This window comes from Odontesthes bonariensis, chromosome 16, assembly GCF_027942865.1.
Source record: "Odontesthes bonariensis isolate fOdoBon6 chromosome 16, fOdoBon6.hap1, whole genome shotgun sequence".
NCBI classification, from domain to species: domain Eukaryota; kingdom Metazoa; phylum Chordata; class Actinopteri; order Atheriniformes; family Atherinopsidae; genus Odontesthes; species Odontesthes bonariensis.
The window spans coordinates 35,531,994-35,547,767 of NC_134521.1; the positions used below are offsets into that span (position 1 = coordinate 35,531,994).

The window sequence follows — 15,774 nt, forward strand, 5'->3', positions numbered from 1 at the left end:
TTTTTGACATTGGGCCCTTGATTTCACATTATAATATGATGTTCTACTCACCCCTGCATGTTGTTGAACATTTGGAGTTGTTCCGAAGATATTCGCGAGGCGTCTGGCTGCAATCTTGAGATATTCGGCCATGAAACGGTTTCCTATGGGCAAGCTTATACAGGCACAAACTATGCTGTTTATAATTTATTAATTACTGTACACTAGCACTGATAACGTGGAGGTGCGTCGCTTACTTAAAAAATCCGAGTTATTGTAATTTTGATTTTTTTGTCGTAAAGTGGGTGTTACTGACGTCCTCGTCGTGCTACTGCCACAGACAGCCCACAGACCTGCTGCCTATTCATTCATTCGGCTAAAATTCAAAATTAGTAACCCGGATTTTTTTAAGTAAGCGACGCACCTCCACGTTATCATGTTATAATGTGAAATCAAGGGCCCAATGTCAAAAAAACGGTCTTATCCTTTAAGCCTCGTTACATGCATTCATACAGGATTCATGAAAAGGATGTGGGCTTTGCTCACTTCGATAGCTCAGTTGGTAGAGCGGAGGACTGTAGGTGCCCAACAACAGTTATCCTTAGGTCGCTGGTTCTATTCCGGCTCGAAGGATGTGACAAGCTTTTGTGCACAGAGGCTCTTTTGGCCAACTCCGTCAATCCTTTCAAAGCTTTTGGAATATGCTATTTTACGAAAGCATGTACCACTCTCTATCTGATTTGCTAAGGGTTAGTGGCACAATGGATAACGCGTCTGACTACGGATCAGAAGATTCTAGGTTCAACTCCTGGCTATCTCGGCACGCTGGTTTTAGTCTCTCACTTCTCCCACTGCTATAGAACAGGATGGCTTTAAACCTTCTACTCCCTGGGTATCCCAGCTCACTTACGCCCCAAAGATACCGCACAGTGTGTCGTCTTGCAACACATGTGGCTGACCCCACACCGTTAGGAAAGCTCGTCTTCCTCTTTATCTCTGCTGTCAATGATTTTGCTCCAAACACACAAAAAAAAAACATGCCTGCCAGCCACATGCTGCAGAGCTACATATGCTATCCTTGGGATACCAAGGTGTTTCGGATCACATCAAAGCCACACACGACAAAATCCACAATGAGTGGACAAAGATCCGCAGAAGTAGAACCAGATCATTTAACTATATTATATTAAAACTGGTTTAATGCAATCACTGATCTTTACATTCTTGTATTGGACTCAGGTGTAAACACAGCCCTCTGCTTTTAATACACTGTTTCAGAGTATAAAAATCTAAAGTATACATATGTCAGAGTTATCCCAGAATTTACACAACAGTCTGAACACATTTGAGTGCAAACATGCCAAGCATTAAATTTCAAAGTTTAACAGTAAACTGATGATCATGGTCTTCAAAAAAAAAAAAAAAAAAAAAAAGTACGTAAGCCGAGGTAAGGTAACCTTTTAAATTTACAATCCATTCCTTAAGAGTGGATTCAGTCAGGATGAGCTTCCTTAGAGCCGGTTCATGTGTAAGATAAGTCCTGAATGTGTTTTGTTGGCAGCTGATCTCAGAGCTGCTGGGACGCTCAGACTCTGCACAGCTTCAGAGGGAAATTCTCTGTGATGAGGTGATCGTCATGAAGCACAATTACGATGTTGATTTCGAACTCTGAAAGAAAGAAATATAAGTGACGCCACATTGACACAATAGGCATAGTCTACATGTTTAAGACGGTACAGGCGCAACGCTTTTACTGACCCACTTTGAAGTTGGTCGTCTCCAGTGTCGGGCAGGTGAACAGTCTGGGGAAGACCATATAGATGGGAATCGGGAGGCGGTGACAGACATCACCCTCAGCTATCTGGATGTTCTGGATCTCTGTGGCATCTCTGGCATATCCTTCAGCACAACCTGAACACAGCAAACACTGTGGAAACATGCAGCTCTGCCACTACAAAAAGAGCTCATCCTCTGACAGTGTTAACTCACCACAGGTCTCTACCCGAACCAGCTGCAGTTCAATACTCTTGATGGGGACGTCCGAGTTCTCCACCACCACCTCTCCAGTCAGCGGCTGGCTGATCACACAGTTAGTGGCGTCTAAATGACCTCTGATCAGAAACTTTGGCAGTAAACTCCTCTGAAGACAGAAAGCACATTTGTTCTGCCTTAAATCAAAGTGAAAGAGGTCATGTTGTGAAGGGTACGCTGCTTCTGTTACTCACCTCGCGCATGTTCTGCAGGGTGTCAGGAGTGATGGTGAACTTGACCGGAGTGGGAACAACTTTAGCTTTCTGAGGCTGAAAATCAAAGAGGATCTGAGCGCACACAGTCTAACATCCCATCCGTGTTTACACAGAACCTGAGTGGAAACCTCCAGGAAATATAGTCAGTTCAGTTCATGGAGCAGAAAGGAGTTAAATGCAGCTTTCTTACACATTACACAAAGTGACAGAGATCAGCACATTTAACCAAAGAGAAATAAAATAATCAGCTATTCTCTCAGCTTTGACTGCTGCTCCGAGTCAGTCCGAGACTACAAACAAATCTTTCATCTTGGTGACAGTTGCAGCAGCTGAAAGCAGTTGTTTGCTCACCTGGCAGTGCACGATGAACTCACAGTTCCTGCTCAGGTCTTTGGCCAGCAGCGAGCGCCTCAGGTCACAGCGCAGGGTGTACTGCAGAGGAAGCACGAGATGGAAGCACTGCGAGGAACAATTGCTCAAAAGTTTTCTAAAATCTAAATAATAAAGCAAATGCAACCGTTTATAAGCATTCAGACCTTGTATTTATCAAATCAAAATTATATTAGTGATTTGAATTTGAACACAAAAAAGATGCATTTTTCTTTTCATTATATCACATCAGAATACACAAATTCTACAAAAGATTTAAAATACTGATTCATCAGAACACATTTCACTTCAGTCCATCTTAAATCAGCTCAGAGCCAGAAAAGGGCATTTGTCTTTCCTTTGTAGTGGATTTTACTGAGCTGTACAGTCTCCTAAGCTACCTGTAGGACATTTTGTTTACTCATTACATTATCACATTTCTTTCATTGTTACACCGACTGAACCGCAGGTGTGAAAGTCACCAAAGTCTCACACCATGATAAGTTGAAACTGATCTTACTCTCCCTGAATCGTTGCACTCGCACACTTGGACCACACCATGTGTTCGTTGTAAGATTCAGACCCACCTGGATGTTGACAAACACACCGTGGTATGTCTCATACAGCACTTTGTTGCTTTTTGTGAGCAGAGGGAACTCAAAGGGAATCTCAGTCTTGCCTCCTGGGATTTTTCCTGCCTTGGCCACTTCGATGTTACTGTTGATCAGCTGGATGGGCTGCAACACAGGAGCAATACTCAGATTAGTATTGGCAATGGTGTATGGCAGTTTTAAGCGCAAAGCTGTCAGGTTAAGATTTCTTGCTTTGACTATCACAGAAAAGTCTATTTGGACCCAAAGAGGAAACATGACTCCGCACCAGATGGCTGTCGGCTCACCTTGACAGAGTTGTAGAAAGCCTCAAAGACACCGACGCTCTTGGAGCTCAGTTGCAGGTTGACCACCCCCTCCATGCTGAGAGAGATGCCGTGGTGCTGCATCGGCTCCTTACACGACAGCACGATGACACCTGCCACAGCTTCCTGCACACACAACAACACGGTGAGGTCCTGCCTCAGCTGCTGTGGAGCTTCCAGCAGACATGTTCACAAGTCCTTTTCTCCAAGTCCAAGTCAAGTTTTTGTGTTCGAGTCCAAGAAAGTCTCAAGTCTCAAATGACTGAAATGAAGGTTCTATCTTTAGACACATGCCATTTGGTCGAGATAAGACTGCATTGCTGTATGTTATGGCATGAAAGCATGTACTGTATTATCAGTATATGTAATATCATTATACAGTGCAGGATCAAAATTGATCAGAGCATGGTAACCTAAGAGGGCTTTTTGAATCCAATGTGATGAAATGCCATGAAAGCTTGTTTTTAGTATTTAAATGTATTTGGAAATATGTGTGCTTGCTCTGCACCACAGGGTACATTAACAGACATATTAATAACTGGCTGTGTAGTCTGTACTTCTCATGCAGGACATTTTTTCAGCACGATTTCAGTGCATTTTTCAGCTTTTTTGACAGTGTTAACCTGGAATTTTAGCAGGTGTCCCATAAACTGTAAAAGTAGGCCATTTTAAAACAGCAATTAGATTAACATTAAGCTACATCCACGTAGACATGGCTTAGCAATTAATTTGGTAACTGTTAACCTAGGCTAGTTAACCAAAGTCCTTCCCAAATTTCACAGGCTGCTGCAGATAAATCAGCAATGCTGTGTAGTGAAACATGAAGCTATAATCTGCATATAGTTTACAACACTGTTAGCGGTACCTGCCGATAAGCGCCGAGTTTCCCTTTGAACATTACAAAGAGACTGACCTGTCCCTGTGCGTTTTCAGGTGCCTGATGAAGTTGGACGTAGTTGAGCCGGCATCATTTATCCTGATACCACACACTTTGCAATGTGGCCGTTCGCTTGTTTGCGGTCTGCGTGAACACTTTATAACCAAACGTGACAACATATGGCACAGTTCCAGATGAGCTTGACGTTGCCATGGTTACAGTAGTTTTGATATCAGTGGCTGGAGGCATGCGTGAGGCTATGTTGTGCTCAAGCCTGCCATCAGCCCTGTCATACATCAGAATTAATTAAATAAAGATCAGAAACAATAATTTCATGAAATGAAGATTGTTTACGAGTCCCAAACTTCGAGTCCAAGTCAAGTCTCAAGTCTTTTGAGGGCAAGTCTGAAGTCAAGTCTCGAGTCATTGTTGGTGCGACGTAAGTGAGACTTGAGCCGAGTCGCATAACTTGAGTCCCCATGTGGTTAACGTGTGACATGACTAGACCAATAACCATGTCTACTTTTGGCTAGTCTCAGATAGATTCAAGATTTCAAGGTACGAATCATTCGTTGCTACTGGTGTGGCTTTACATGAATAAAATCAAATCAAATCAAATGTATTTATATAGCACATTTCATGTACAAACAATTCAAAATGCTTTACATAAAATAAAAGCATTGCAGCAGGGAGTGGAAGAAGCATTAAAAATACATAAAAGAATATAAAGAGAAACAAATAATATCATTTAAATGAATTTAAAAACAAACAACAGTCTGGATAAGTTCAAAGATACCGTGCAGATTTCATGCATAGAAACACGAGAAAACCTGGTTTTTAACCTGGATTTAAAAATGTCCACATTTGGTAAAAGTTTAATCTTAGCCGGTCACATACAAATAGCAGTTGTATTCTAAGAGAAACTTGCACCACATAATGTCACTGTTTATTGTGTGTATTAAAAATGTCCACATACTTTATATGATAGCTGAAACCAAACATACTGATAGCTGTATAACTAAAGGATGAACTCAACGTACCGTCATTTAATTATTTATTCTTAATTAGGTTTTTTTTTTGCTTAAAATCTTGAATTTTCCAATTGGCTCGCTGGTTCACTGACGCGAAGGAATATGACGGGTGACAGAATTTGTCATAACACCCACAAACCGGCTGCTTGTCACGTGAGGGCGACGCCTCGAGGCTAACAAGCTAGCCAGTGTGGTTACACTTAACAAGTTTTCTCACTACACCTCAAGTTTACAACAGGATACAGGCTAACGTTAGCTGAACAGGCTATATAAGTAGGTAACTATAAGTAACTTAGCTACTTACCCCCTCATGATACACTTTGTTTGCTCTTTTCAGTCTTATGTCGAGAGTGACGCTCATGTCGGGGCAGACAGTTTAATGACTGAGCTACAGTCACCGGCTCCTGCTTCTTCTTCTTCTTGCTAATGCAAAAAACAAACCAAAGTCAGTCCTTACATATGATAGCCTTGTCTGTATTCTGTACGATAACTCAATTTCCGTACAAATCCCTCAAAATAAAAGTTATATTTCCGCCTGTGCAAAAAAAAAAAAAAAGGTTCAGATCCTTCAAAGTAAAAGCCGAATTCAACTAAGGGCGGATTATAGTTCTGCGTCTATCGTCTTGACGTGTTGCTTTGCTCTGGTCGCGAACCACTTTTCATGTTATGGTTCTGCAACCTCGGTCTGGAATTTCTCGGGACGCACAGCAGTTTCCCCTCGCGAGAATTTCGGTGGGCGGTGACGAGAACTTCGGGGGCGCCGGCGGAAGTGTTTATCTTTCAAAAAAAAAAAAGTGTATGCAAGATATGGATCTGGAGTTGCTCGACATCGAAGAAGAACAGCTTCTTTTATTGGAGTTGGCGAAAATGCAAAGGAGGAAGCCACACAGACAACCGGAAAGGCACACCGAGGACCAATCACAGCCGCTTTTGTCTGCGCACTTCCGTTGGTGGTCTGCGTGCGTCTGTCGCGTAGTCAGGATTTTTCTGAGGTGCACGACAACGCGCGCAGAGCCTCTGCGTGGGGGAGTGGTCAAGATTTTGACGCTCGCAGAGGCTCTGCGTCCGAGGCTTTGCGTCTGAAGCATAAATCAGCCAACAAAATGTAAGGAGAGACCAAAAAAAATCCAGTAAAACAGCATAATGACCACCTAAAAGATGTATTTCCACAAAACACACAATGTGTTATATATACATTTCCATTGTTGAGTGCTTTTGCCACTTGCATACTTCAATGACAATTTTTATTCTGGTAATTTCACCATTGAGTTAGTTTTTACTGAAGGGTCTGTATGTTTGCCTCACAGCACTAGTTCAAATGCTGGCTGGTTCCTGTTTGTGTGGAGTTTGCATGTTCTCCCCGTACATTCATCATTTCATCATTTATTATTTATTTATTTCATTACTTCACCGTGTGCAAAAACCCGGTCATGTGCAACAACAATAATATTTAGCTACTGAGTAGCATTGTAAAGACTGTTTATTGTTTATTGTATTTTATATTGAGATTTTTCCTTATCTTATTCTTATTCATCTTTCTTTTTTTTTCTGTAACGAGGGCATTGCAAAAAAGGAATTTCCCGCAAGGGATTAATAAAGTAATTCTGATTCTGATTCTGATGTATGGGTATTTCTGGCTGCTTCCCGCTGTCCAAAAACATGCATGTTAGATTAATTGGTGATTGACCCTTGGAATGAGCTCTGTGTTGTCTCTGTCATGGTCTACCTTGCCTTCTATCCAATAGCAGCTGGGATAGATCCCCCTCCCCACACCTGAGGAAGTGTGTTTGGTAAATGCGTGGATGAATTTGAACATTTTTGACCTTGCCTTTCAAACTCAGTAATGACATTATGAGGCTGAAGCAAACGACACAAAACCTTTTTGATTAACAATGCGCTGATGAAATGTCACTACATTTCCTAATTTCGTGTGCATCAGTGGTTCTTTGCACACTGATAAAATTAAAGTTTTAAAGGGTCGTTTGTGATATGATTTTTGGGTTTGAGTGTCAAGAGATGTTGCATTAAAGTTTTTCGTAAGTTAATATTTTAAGAGTTCACAGAGTTACTTTTGAATTCAATTCACAATTGGTTGTCACATTATCAAAGGCAGGTGCACGCAGAAAAGACTTTGCTTGTCAAATTTACACATTCACTGTGAAAAAAAACCTTCATATTACATGTAAAACTTGTCATACTTACTTGCATATATCATTTTGAACAAAACTGTTAGCTGAACATTATATTTTAGTTGATGTACCAAGCAATATCACACCAATATCACTCTGTGTCCCTGAAAGTTCATCCCTGATAGCTGAAAGGTCTTGTTTAGCAAAGGGTAACATCTTTGTGTCTGACTGTAAAGGAAGGGCTGCTTTGGACTGTTTCCACCACATACAAAAACCCCCAGCCAGTGTGAGCTCACAGCCAGCTCCACCATGTTGCCACAACAACAGATGACAGATAAGGACAGCTGAGACAGTGGAGCTGCTGGATGGACCTGTTTTGTTCTTCAAAAGGCTCCAACATTCACCATTCTCTTCTTACATTCACTTGCTGCTTTACAACAGTGTAAGTCCATGTCAGTATCACAGTTCAAATTCACGCTGAAATCAGACAAAAGAAAAATCCGAGTTCAAATTCCTGAAATATGTACTCATATCATCAAAACTACAAAAACGCAGAATGGGTTCATGGAGATTGTGACCACAGGTGTATTGAGGTGTAAGTACCCTTCAAGGTGAGGCTGCGTTTCAGTTTTATGCCCCTAAAATCTGGAACAGTCTTCCAGAAGATGTGAGACAGGCCTCAACTCTGACAATGTTTAAATCCAGGCTGAAAACAGTTCTGTTTAGCTGTGCATATGACACCTGAAAGTATTTTATCTGCACTCTTCACTTTTAAATGAATTAATTAATGACTATTGTAATGGGTTTTTAAAAAAAAAAAGTATTATTATTTTTTATTTATTTATTTATTTATTTATTAATTATTTTATTGCCTTCTTGTGATTTTATGTAGCTGTGAAGCACTTTGAATTGCCTTGTGTACAAATTGTGCTCTATAAATAAAATAGCCTTGCCTTGCCTAAGTAGCATTTGGACTGAGCTTATACTACTGTATATTCTTACCTGTGAAATTTGGCAAGTATATTTGTACCTTAAAATCCAGATTACTCTTATGGCTGGTGACGGAAGTCCTTTTTTGCTCTGCAGTGTCAGCAACACAACATTTGTCTCACGTCTCTATCCGAATTCCGAACCCTCCAGCTCACAGCAGAACGAGGACGACCCCTGCTAGCTGAGGGGCAGTTTGTCAGCAGTATGGGAGGCAGCAGAACAACGCTGTCAACCACCACAGCAGCAGCCATACCAACCAGCAGGTAGGACAACATGCTATGTGACTAAATGAGTAACCAACTTCTCAGTCTCTCAAAATAAAATTCTTCCATAAAGCACCTTCAAGCGGAATAAAGAAACATTTATTTACAAAAGGAAGACAGCTTCTACATTACATACTCATCTGTATCACCATGTCCAATATCTTATTATATTATCATCTAAATGTATTATAATTATAATGTTTTAATATATCATTATTGATGATAATTATGATCTTGAAAAAGTGTAACAACAGTATTTTACCATATAATACACAAAGGATCAAATAAATCAAACCATTATTGATTGGAGGCAAAAAAAAATCAAATGACAAAGATGAATCCAAGTCTAAATCTATTTTTTTTACCTTCACAATTGATAATGCAATTACATCATTCTTTTGAAAGCTTTTGGCCATAATAATTGTGTTGTGAAAATCAAGGATATCCAACCATGATGCACCACTGCAATTCGCATCACAGACTGATACTTTTGAGTTGGAGCGGCCATGAAATTTACATTCAGTTGTGTTCATTGTTTGCATCTTTAAAGAAGCATTCTCATATTCAAGTGGGGAAAAAAAGTAATCGCAAAAGTATGAATTAAATATGAATTAAGCACATAACAGCATTTAGACCATTAGGAGTCACTAATAAGGACCAAAACATATAGAGAGTTACCATAGGCCTCCACTGGCACTGATGAACATTCTAGTACAGTAACCTAACTTGAGATTTAAAATCCTCATTGAATTAGGAGGAGGCCCCGGGGAAGACCCAGGACACGTTGGAGAGACTGTTTCTCGGCTGGCCTGGGAACGCCTCGGGGTCCCCCCAGAAGAGCTGGAGGAAGTGGCCGGGGACAGGGACGTCTGGGTTTCTCTGCTCAAGCTGCTGCCCCCGCGACCCGATCCCCGGAGCAGCGGAAGATGATGGATGGATGGAATTAGAGTTGAAGTTTTTTTAATCTTCAACTCTAATCTTCAATTAGAGTTGAAGATTAATCTGATTGTGCATAGTTGACCTGTGATATATAGGTGTATATCACCTATACACCTGATTGTGTATAGGTGATATTTACCTATTACCTATACACAAATATCTGTCCCAACAGTGACAAGTAAAAAGTAAAAAGTAAAAAAGAAAAAAGAAAAAAAAGAAACTCTTGAAATTGTGCTCCTCCCACATGACTATAAATTCAGACATAGACACTGAATGATCAGGCCTGTTGAGCTGCCCAAACACCCGGGCTTACTTTTTCACATAAAACATATACATGTGAGCTGTTTCATGTGAAATTTGAAAATCAATATAAAACAAAATAGAAGAATAACAAAAATATTCAGATTGAATTTTTTAAATGCCCGTTTTTCAAGCTATGATTAATTTTTTTATAACTAAAAAAAAAAATTGGAAATCACTTTTTACACGATTGAATATAAAAATAGTCTTGAATCAGGGGTCACTGCTGTGATGAGACATTGTTTGGCATAACATCTCGACATACTAATATAACGATTGAGCCTTACATCAAACAGCGGTAATAATTTATGCCTCTGCTTCTCATATAGCCCTCCTCCATATTCAGTTTTTTTTCATGTTGTTGCTACTGAGGGCTGGATCGTTGCTAACTTGTACTTTGTCAAAAAAGTTGAAATCTGCTACATAGCAACCTCCCGTGGTGCTGAACAGCACCGGCATGAACTCATAGCCCCACAGGATCTCCTGGGGTATGTAGGAGGTGCGGCTCTGACATGTGGCTGCCGTCGACTCCATGGTGGCATTGAGGGTTATGAGCAGCTCAAATTCTCGCGTTTCCAGGTTTTCTGCGGTCAATCCTGCCAGGGGGCTGTGCTCATCTAAAACATGGTAGAAGGTGAGCGGGAGGATGAGGAAAGGGCACTCTCCACTCGAGTCCATGCAGAAATCCACAGAGCTCTGGTGAATTTGTGTCTGCTCGCCTTCTTCTGTAACATATGAGCGAAGTAGCTTTCCTGTCAGCTGACATTGGATCAGAAGGCTCTTTCTCATGTTTGCCACCCTCACCATCAGACACAGTTTGCCCTGGTGCCGGCAGATCACAGCCTCCTGGCTGAACTTGATGGTTTCTGCTCGCTTCTTGGGCCGAGCTAGTTTGGCCAGAAAGGCACCGGTGACAAAGATCTCAGCCAGGCCGGTGATGACGAGCTGAGCCACCAGAGTGAAGATGGCCAGAGGACACTCTTCAGAGATATAACGAAAGCCATAACCAATGGTGGTCTGTGACTCCAAAGAGAACAGGAAGGCTCCAGTGAGCGTCTCTACATTCATCACGCAGGGCACATGGGTGGAATTAGCCCCAGCCTCAAAGTCTCCATTGCCCATGCCAATAAAGTAAAAGAAGACCCCAAAGATGAACCAGGTCATGACGAAGGTGGAGGCAAACAGAGTGAGTTTGTAACGCCACTTCATGTCCACCACTGTAGTCCAGATGTCGTGCAGGTACAGCTTGACCATGCCTTCCACATTGTCGATCCGCACATTGTTGTGACCATCCTTGGACACAATCCTTCGCTGGACCGCTTTCTTCCTGCTTGCCATGTTCCTCTAGTCAAATTAAAACAACTTATGACTTCTGAGGTTTTAGTTTGGCTTTGCAGATAGAGTAGCTGACAAAAGACACAAAAAAGACAAGATTAATATCGCACCTAGATCCACTGCACCAGTCAAATGGTCTTTCTATAACTTTAGTATAGAATGATATTGGAAATATCAAAACTATGACCTAACTCACAAGAAATGATGTGCCAAGTAGAAAGATTATTTAGAAGTTTACCTTGGTGACTGCTTTCTGCTCTGTTGTCAACATTTTAACCAGCTTCATGAGGTTGTAACCTGGAATAGTTTCCAAGTAACAGGTGCAGCTGGTTATGGACATACTTTTCAAACTGCACCTGAGATTATTTGTGGTGTGTTGACACAGTGTTGGTATGCAGTTAATGGGCATATATATCAATTATAGTTTAACTATTACAATTCAAGTTCAGTCAAAAAAAATGTAAATTGTGATGATCAGAAGGACTACTGCAAGAACAAAGCAGAGTTCCTTCTGCAGTAAAGAGGTTTATCACATTTTTAAATGATTCTGACTGCAGGGTAGGAAATCCAGCTAATGTGTGAGAATGCAAAGAAGCCAACGCTTCATGAAGCTGGTGCAGACAAAGAAGAGAGAAGTTTTTCAAATCTAAAATGTATTTTGTGTTGTTTACACTTTTTCTATGTTTGTCTGACTTGGTTCTGTATAGATATTACTGGTAATTTGATAAGAAATTTGTTTGTTGAAATTCTGCTGCAATAAATGAACACTGATTCTGGAGCTCAGTTTTACTTGGTTACAGTCTCACGCAAAAGAATGTTCCTCAGGTTGAAGGTTACCAGCATTACCAAGTACTTCAATATTTCTTTTCTACAGTCAATGATTATATTTAATGACTAATATTTTCAACATCAAATTGTTAGAGAATGAATAATAAAATGCTTTTCACATGTGAACATATCAGTCACATTAATCTACAGATTTCTAACAGTTAACAGTCACCTGGGTCTTTTCTCTGCCTTGAGTGCATTTTAAAAGCACTTAAAGATTGCTAGCTTACGAGCTAATGTGAAGCTGCTATATAGCTGTTTGGATTTAATGAAGAAAAGAAGAAGAATTCAGTGGTTAAATTTGTTGTGATAAATTTGTGAGTGATATGAGACAACACCTTTAAACACACAAATGAACAACTTTTTTTTTCATATTTGTGTTTAGCAAAAGGCAAGCTTTGTGCTTTTTAGGACAGAAATGCACCGCTTTATATTCAATTCACCTTACTTGAAACAAGAAACATAAGAATGCACAACATAGGATTTTGTCAGTGTTGGATAGCTAATAGTACTTATTTCGGCTGATACAGATATTACAAAATTGGCTATTATTTTGTCTACAATTTGTAATGGTCCACTGGGAGAAGCGGACATAAGATATAGGCTACAGGTGCTTTCAAAATGTACACAACTTAACTGGGCAAAATAACAACCTAAAATAACATAAAAACAATCTTTGGGGCAAAAATAGCATCATTTTCAAACCAGATGGTAAGCTTCTATTTTAAAGGGTAATTTTCCTGAATTGCCACGACCAGGAGAATTTGACTGTTTTCAAAAATTATCAAGATTTAGACTGAAAGTCTTTAATAGCTGATTCCAAAGATGCGCTATCATCATACAAACATTATCTCGTTTAGAAATACGCAATACATGCCCTCAGTGTTGGGATAGTTACTCAAAAAAAGTCATTAGTTACTTATTACTAGTTACTTCTGAAAATTGTAATGAAATTACTTTACTAGTTACTGCATTTGAAAAGTAACTTAATTGCTTATTACTTTACTTTACTGTTTCTTAATAAAGCGTTAAGGTATGCACAAACATCATTGCCCCATCTTCACTTGGTATTTATTGTATAATATAAAATGGCATTTAAACCACATAGAACAATGCCTCACAGAAAAATCAACTAAAAAGGATAAAGGAGGCTAATGTGAGGTCAGTCCGTTTCAAAACACAGGCTTTGCGACACATGAGAACAAAAATCTCAATGTAAAAATGTAAAAAACAAAGGTCACTTTACCCCATACAATTAAAACAGGGATGCACTTATGCCCATGATGCCCTAACATCAGAGGTAATGGGCACTGCAGAACTGAGGAAAAACAGGGACATATCCAAAAAAATGAAGAAAAATAAAATCATATTTTGCTTTTGGGAAGAAATTCTTTGGGCCCTAGCTGTCTCATGACATTTATATTTTTTTACAAACAAGAAATAAACTTAACACAGTAAGCTAACTGGCATGGAGTAGAATTCTAGTAGAATACTGGAGGAAGTATAAAAGTCATAAATCAAGTAATTTCACAATCAGAGAGACCTTCAGTATGTGTTCTATTAACAGCCATGTATGTAGATTGTGAAGGATGGTTTCATTAATAACAGTGAAGGGTTGAAAGCTACTACTTTATGATACAGAGGGTGGTTTTATCTACAGACAAAGTCATAGAATTAATGTGACTATATGTGATATAATAGAATGTGAAGTACTGTGGGTGACCTTCAAATTCAAACAAAGTTAAAAAAAATTCTGTACAATAACAGCTCCTAATTATTACAAATGTGAGTGAATGTAACCTACCCAGTCAATGAAAACATGCAAACAAAATTCTAATGTTAAATTTTCCTCTAATATCCTACAATATGAAGTATCTTACTACCATTACAGAGAACTGTTTTACAAAGTTGAAGGTTAACCTTGAAGTAAACCATTGCAAGAGCCCGTGAACATGATATTCATTAATCATTAATTTCTTGATAAATCAATATTTTACTAACCTCCACTTGTGACACCTTGTTCGATAGTCTAAGATGTTTGTCTTCACTTGTTTCAGGGTTACAAACTGTAGCTGCCTGAGAACATCCAGTTCAGTGTCTTCTTTCTCCTATTGTCCCGAGGTGTGAGCTCTGAACTTTGGTACAATGGTGTTCAGCGCAGAACAGATGAGAGACAAAGCCGGGCTGTAAACTCCCATCTCGATGTGGGTTGGCTTTTATTCCCCACGCCTCCTCCACCTCTCCTCAGGTTGGAACGACAACTGTGAATACTTGAGTTTGTTTTCCTCCTTTTATTGTTGTTGTTGCTTTACACACTCACCCAGATTTACTGCTTTCAGTATTTGTCTGAAGGTCATTATGAACTCCACCGGGGCACTCTTGGTGTTACTACAGATAAAACGTTGTTTGACTAAATGAAGGTCATACAGAAGAGACTGACAGTATGTGTAAAGTGGGTCTTGTGAGCCAATCCTGGAGATTTTCTATTTTTCTGCATTAATCTGACTTGATACACAAGTCCTAATAGTGGATTACGATGACACAGTCAAACAAATGGGAAAAAATATCATTCTTGCTCATTCATTGTAATACAATCATCATCTAATAAAATCAAATTAATTAAATTCCAAATTGGTCCAATTCATACAAAGCCAATTAAAAGAGAAGTTTCAAAGCTAAGGAAAGCAACAGATTGCGGCAAAATTTTTCTTTGATCCAATCCCAAATCCTGAGCATGCACGAGGCAACAGTGGAAAGAAAAAACTCCCTTTAAACAGGAGGAAACCTCTGGCAGAAGCAGATTTAGGGAGGGCAGCCATCTGCCTCAACTAGCTGGGGTTGAGATGACAGGAAAGAGGAGACAACAAGCGCCATGACACCTGGGGGGTATTCCTAGAAAGTAGCTAAAGAAAGCCAGGCTATAGCCGGAAAGCGTCGCTTGAACTAGCGCCATCTCCCAATTAAGCCTCAAGTTGTTCCTCGAAGATATTTTAGTTGCATCTCGGTGAGGCTAATCCAAGCGAGGCTTACATAGCCTAGCTTAGTGCGAGTGCACGAGGAACGTAAGAAGCCCTGACGAGTGGATGGTGGAAAAACGGAGATCTCTGTGAAAAGGAGAGCGAGACAAGCGCTGTTATTTTTTCGTCAGCTGAACAAATAATGCTGATGGAGCTGTATGAGGATTTTAAAAGTGTCATCACCAGAAATGGTAATACAGCTGCGATCAATAAAGCGAAGAAACAGCATGGCAAACAACTGCAGACAGACTAAACGCGTAAGTTATGAAAGTTTCATACCATTGACATTTATTTTACTGTCCTCGTGTATTTATGCTCTCCTCTTTGTGTTATAATGTGTTTACATAAAGCATGCTGAATTGTCTCTGTATGAGATGTACTGCACACATATACTGGCTCTGCTCAGTTTATTAATAACCCAATAATCGACACACATCATCATACTTTGTGACTATAATATCGTGAGTGTGTGACCCACATATTAATTCTTCTCTGTTACATCTCAACAGGAGCTATCTTTACAGCCAAAAGCGTACCTGGCAGCAGGTGAAGGTA

General features: G+C 39.9%; 2 protein-coding genes across 2 annotated transcripts; both read right to left on the reverse strand.

Annotated features, from left to right (window-relative positions):
• Window positions 1-1,160: 1,160 nt before the first annotated feature.
• On the reverse strand, window positions 1,161-6,301 carry vps26c (VPS26 endosomal protein sorting factor C). The gene is made up of 8 exons (XM_075486958.1): window positions 5,723-6,301; window positions 3,493-3,636; window positions 3,182-3,331; window positions 2,577-2,657; window positions 2,205-2,279; window positions 1,969-2,119; window positions 1,738-1,890; window positions 1,161-1,647 (listed from the first exon to the last, which is right to left on the reverse strand). The coding sequence occupies exons 1-8, from the start codon at window positions 5,777-5,779 to the stop codon at window positions 1,565-1,567; spliced, it is 894 nt and encodes a 297-aa protein (XP_075343073.1). The 5' UTR covers window positions 5,780-6,301; the 3' UTR covers window positions 1,161-1,564.
• Window positions 6,302-8,877: 2,576 nt separating this feature from the next.
• kcnj15 (potassium inwardly rectifying channel subfamily J member 15) lies at window positions 8,878-14,445 on the reverse strand. The gene is made up of 2 exons (XM_075486959.1): window positions 14,204-14,445; window positions 8,878-11,445 (listed from the first exon to the last, which is right to left on the reverse strand). Exon 2 carries the CDS (start codon window positions 11,375-11,377, stop codon window positions 10,382-10,384), a length of 996 nt encoding a protein of 331 aa, XP_075343074.1. The 5' UTR covers window positions 11,378-11,445; window positions 14,204-14,445; the 3' UTR covers window positions 8,878-10,381.
• Window positions 14,446-15,774: the final 1,329 nt, after the last annotated feature.

What these genes read in the sequence shown, in the direction of transcription:
- kcnj15 (XM_075486959.1), bottom strand. Translation starts at nt 11,377, where the DNA reads ATGGCAAGCAGGAAGAAAGCGGTCCAGCGAAGGATTGTGTCCAAGGAT.
- vps26c (XM_075486958.1), bottom strand. Translation starts at nt 5,779, where the DNA reads ATGAGCGTCACTCTCGACATAAGACTGAAAAGAGCAAACAAAGTGTAT. An exon ending in CCCTGCAGAACATGCGCGAG is followed by an intron (nt 2,120 to 2,204) that starts GTGAGTAACAGA and finishes TTCTGTCTTCAG; the next exon opens with AGGAGTTTACTGCCAAAGTT. An exon ending in GACGACCAACTTCAAAGTGG is followed by an intron (nt 1,648 to 1,737) that starts GTCAGTAAAAGC and finishes TCTTTCTTTCAG; the next exon opens with AGTTCGAAATCAACATCGTA.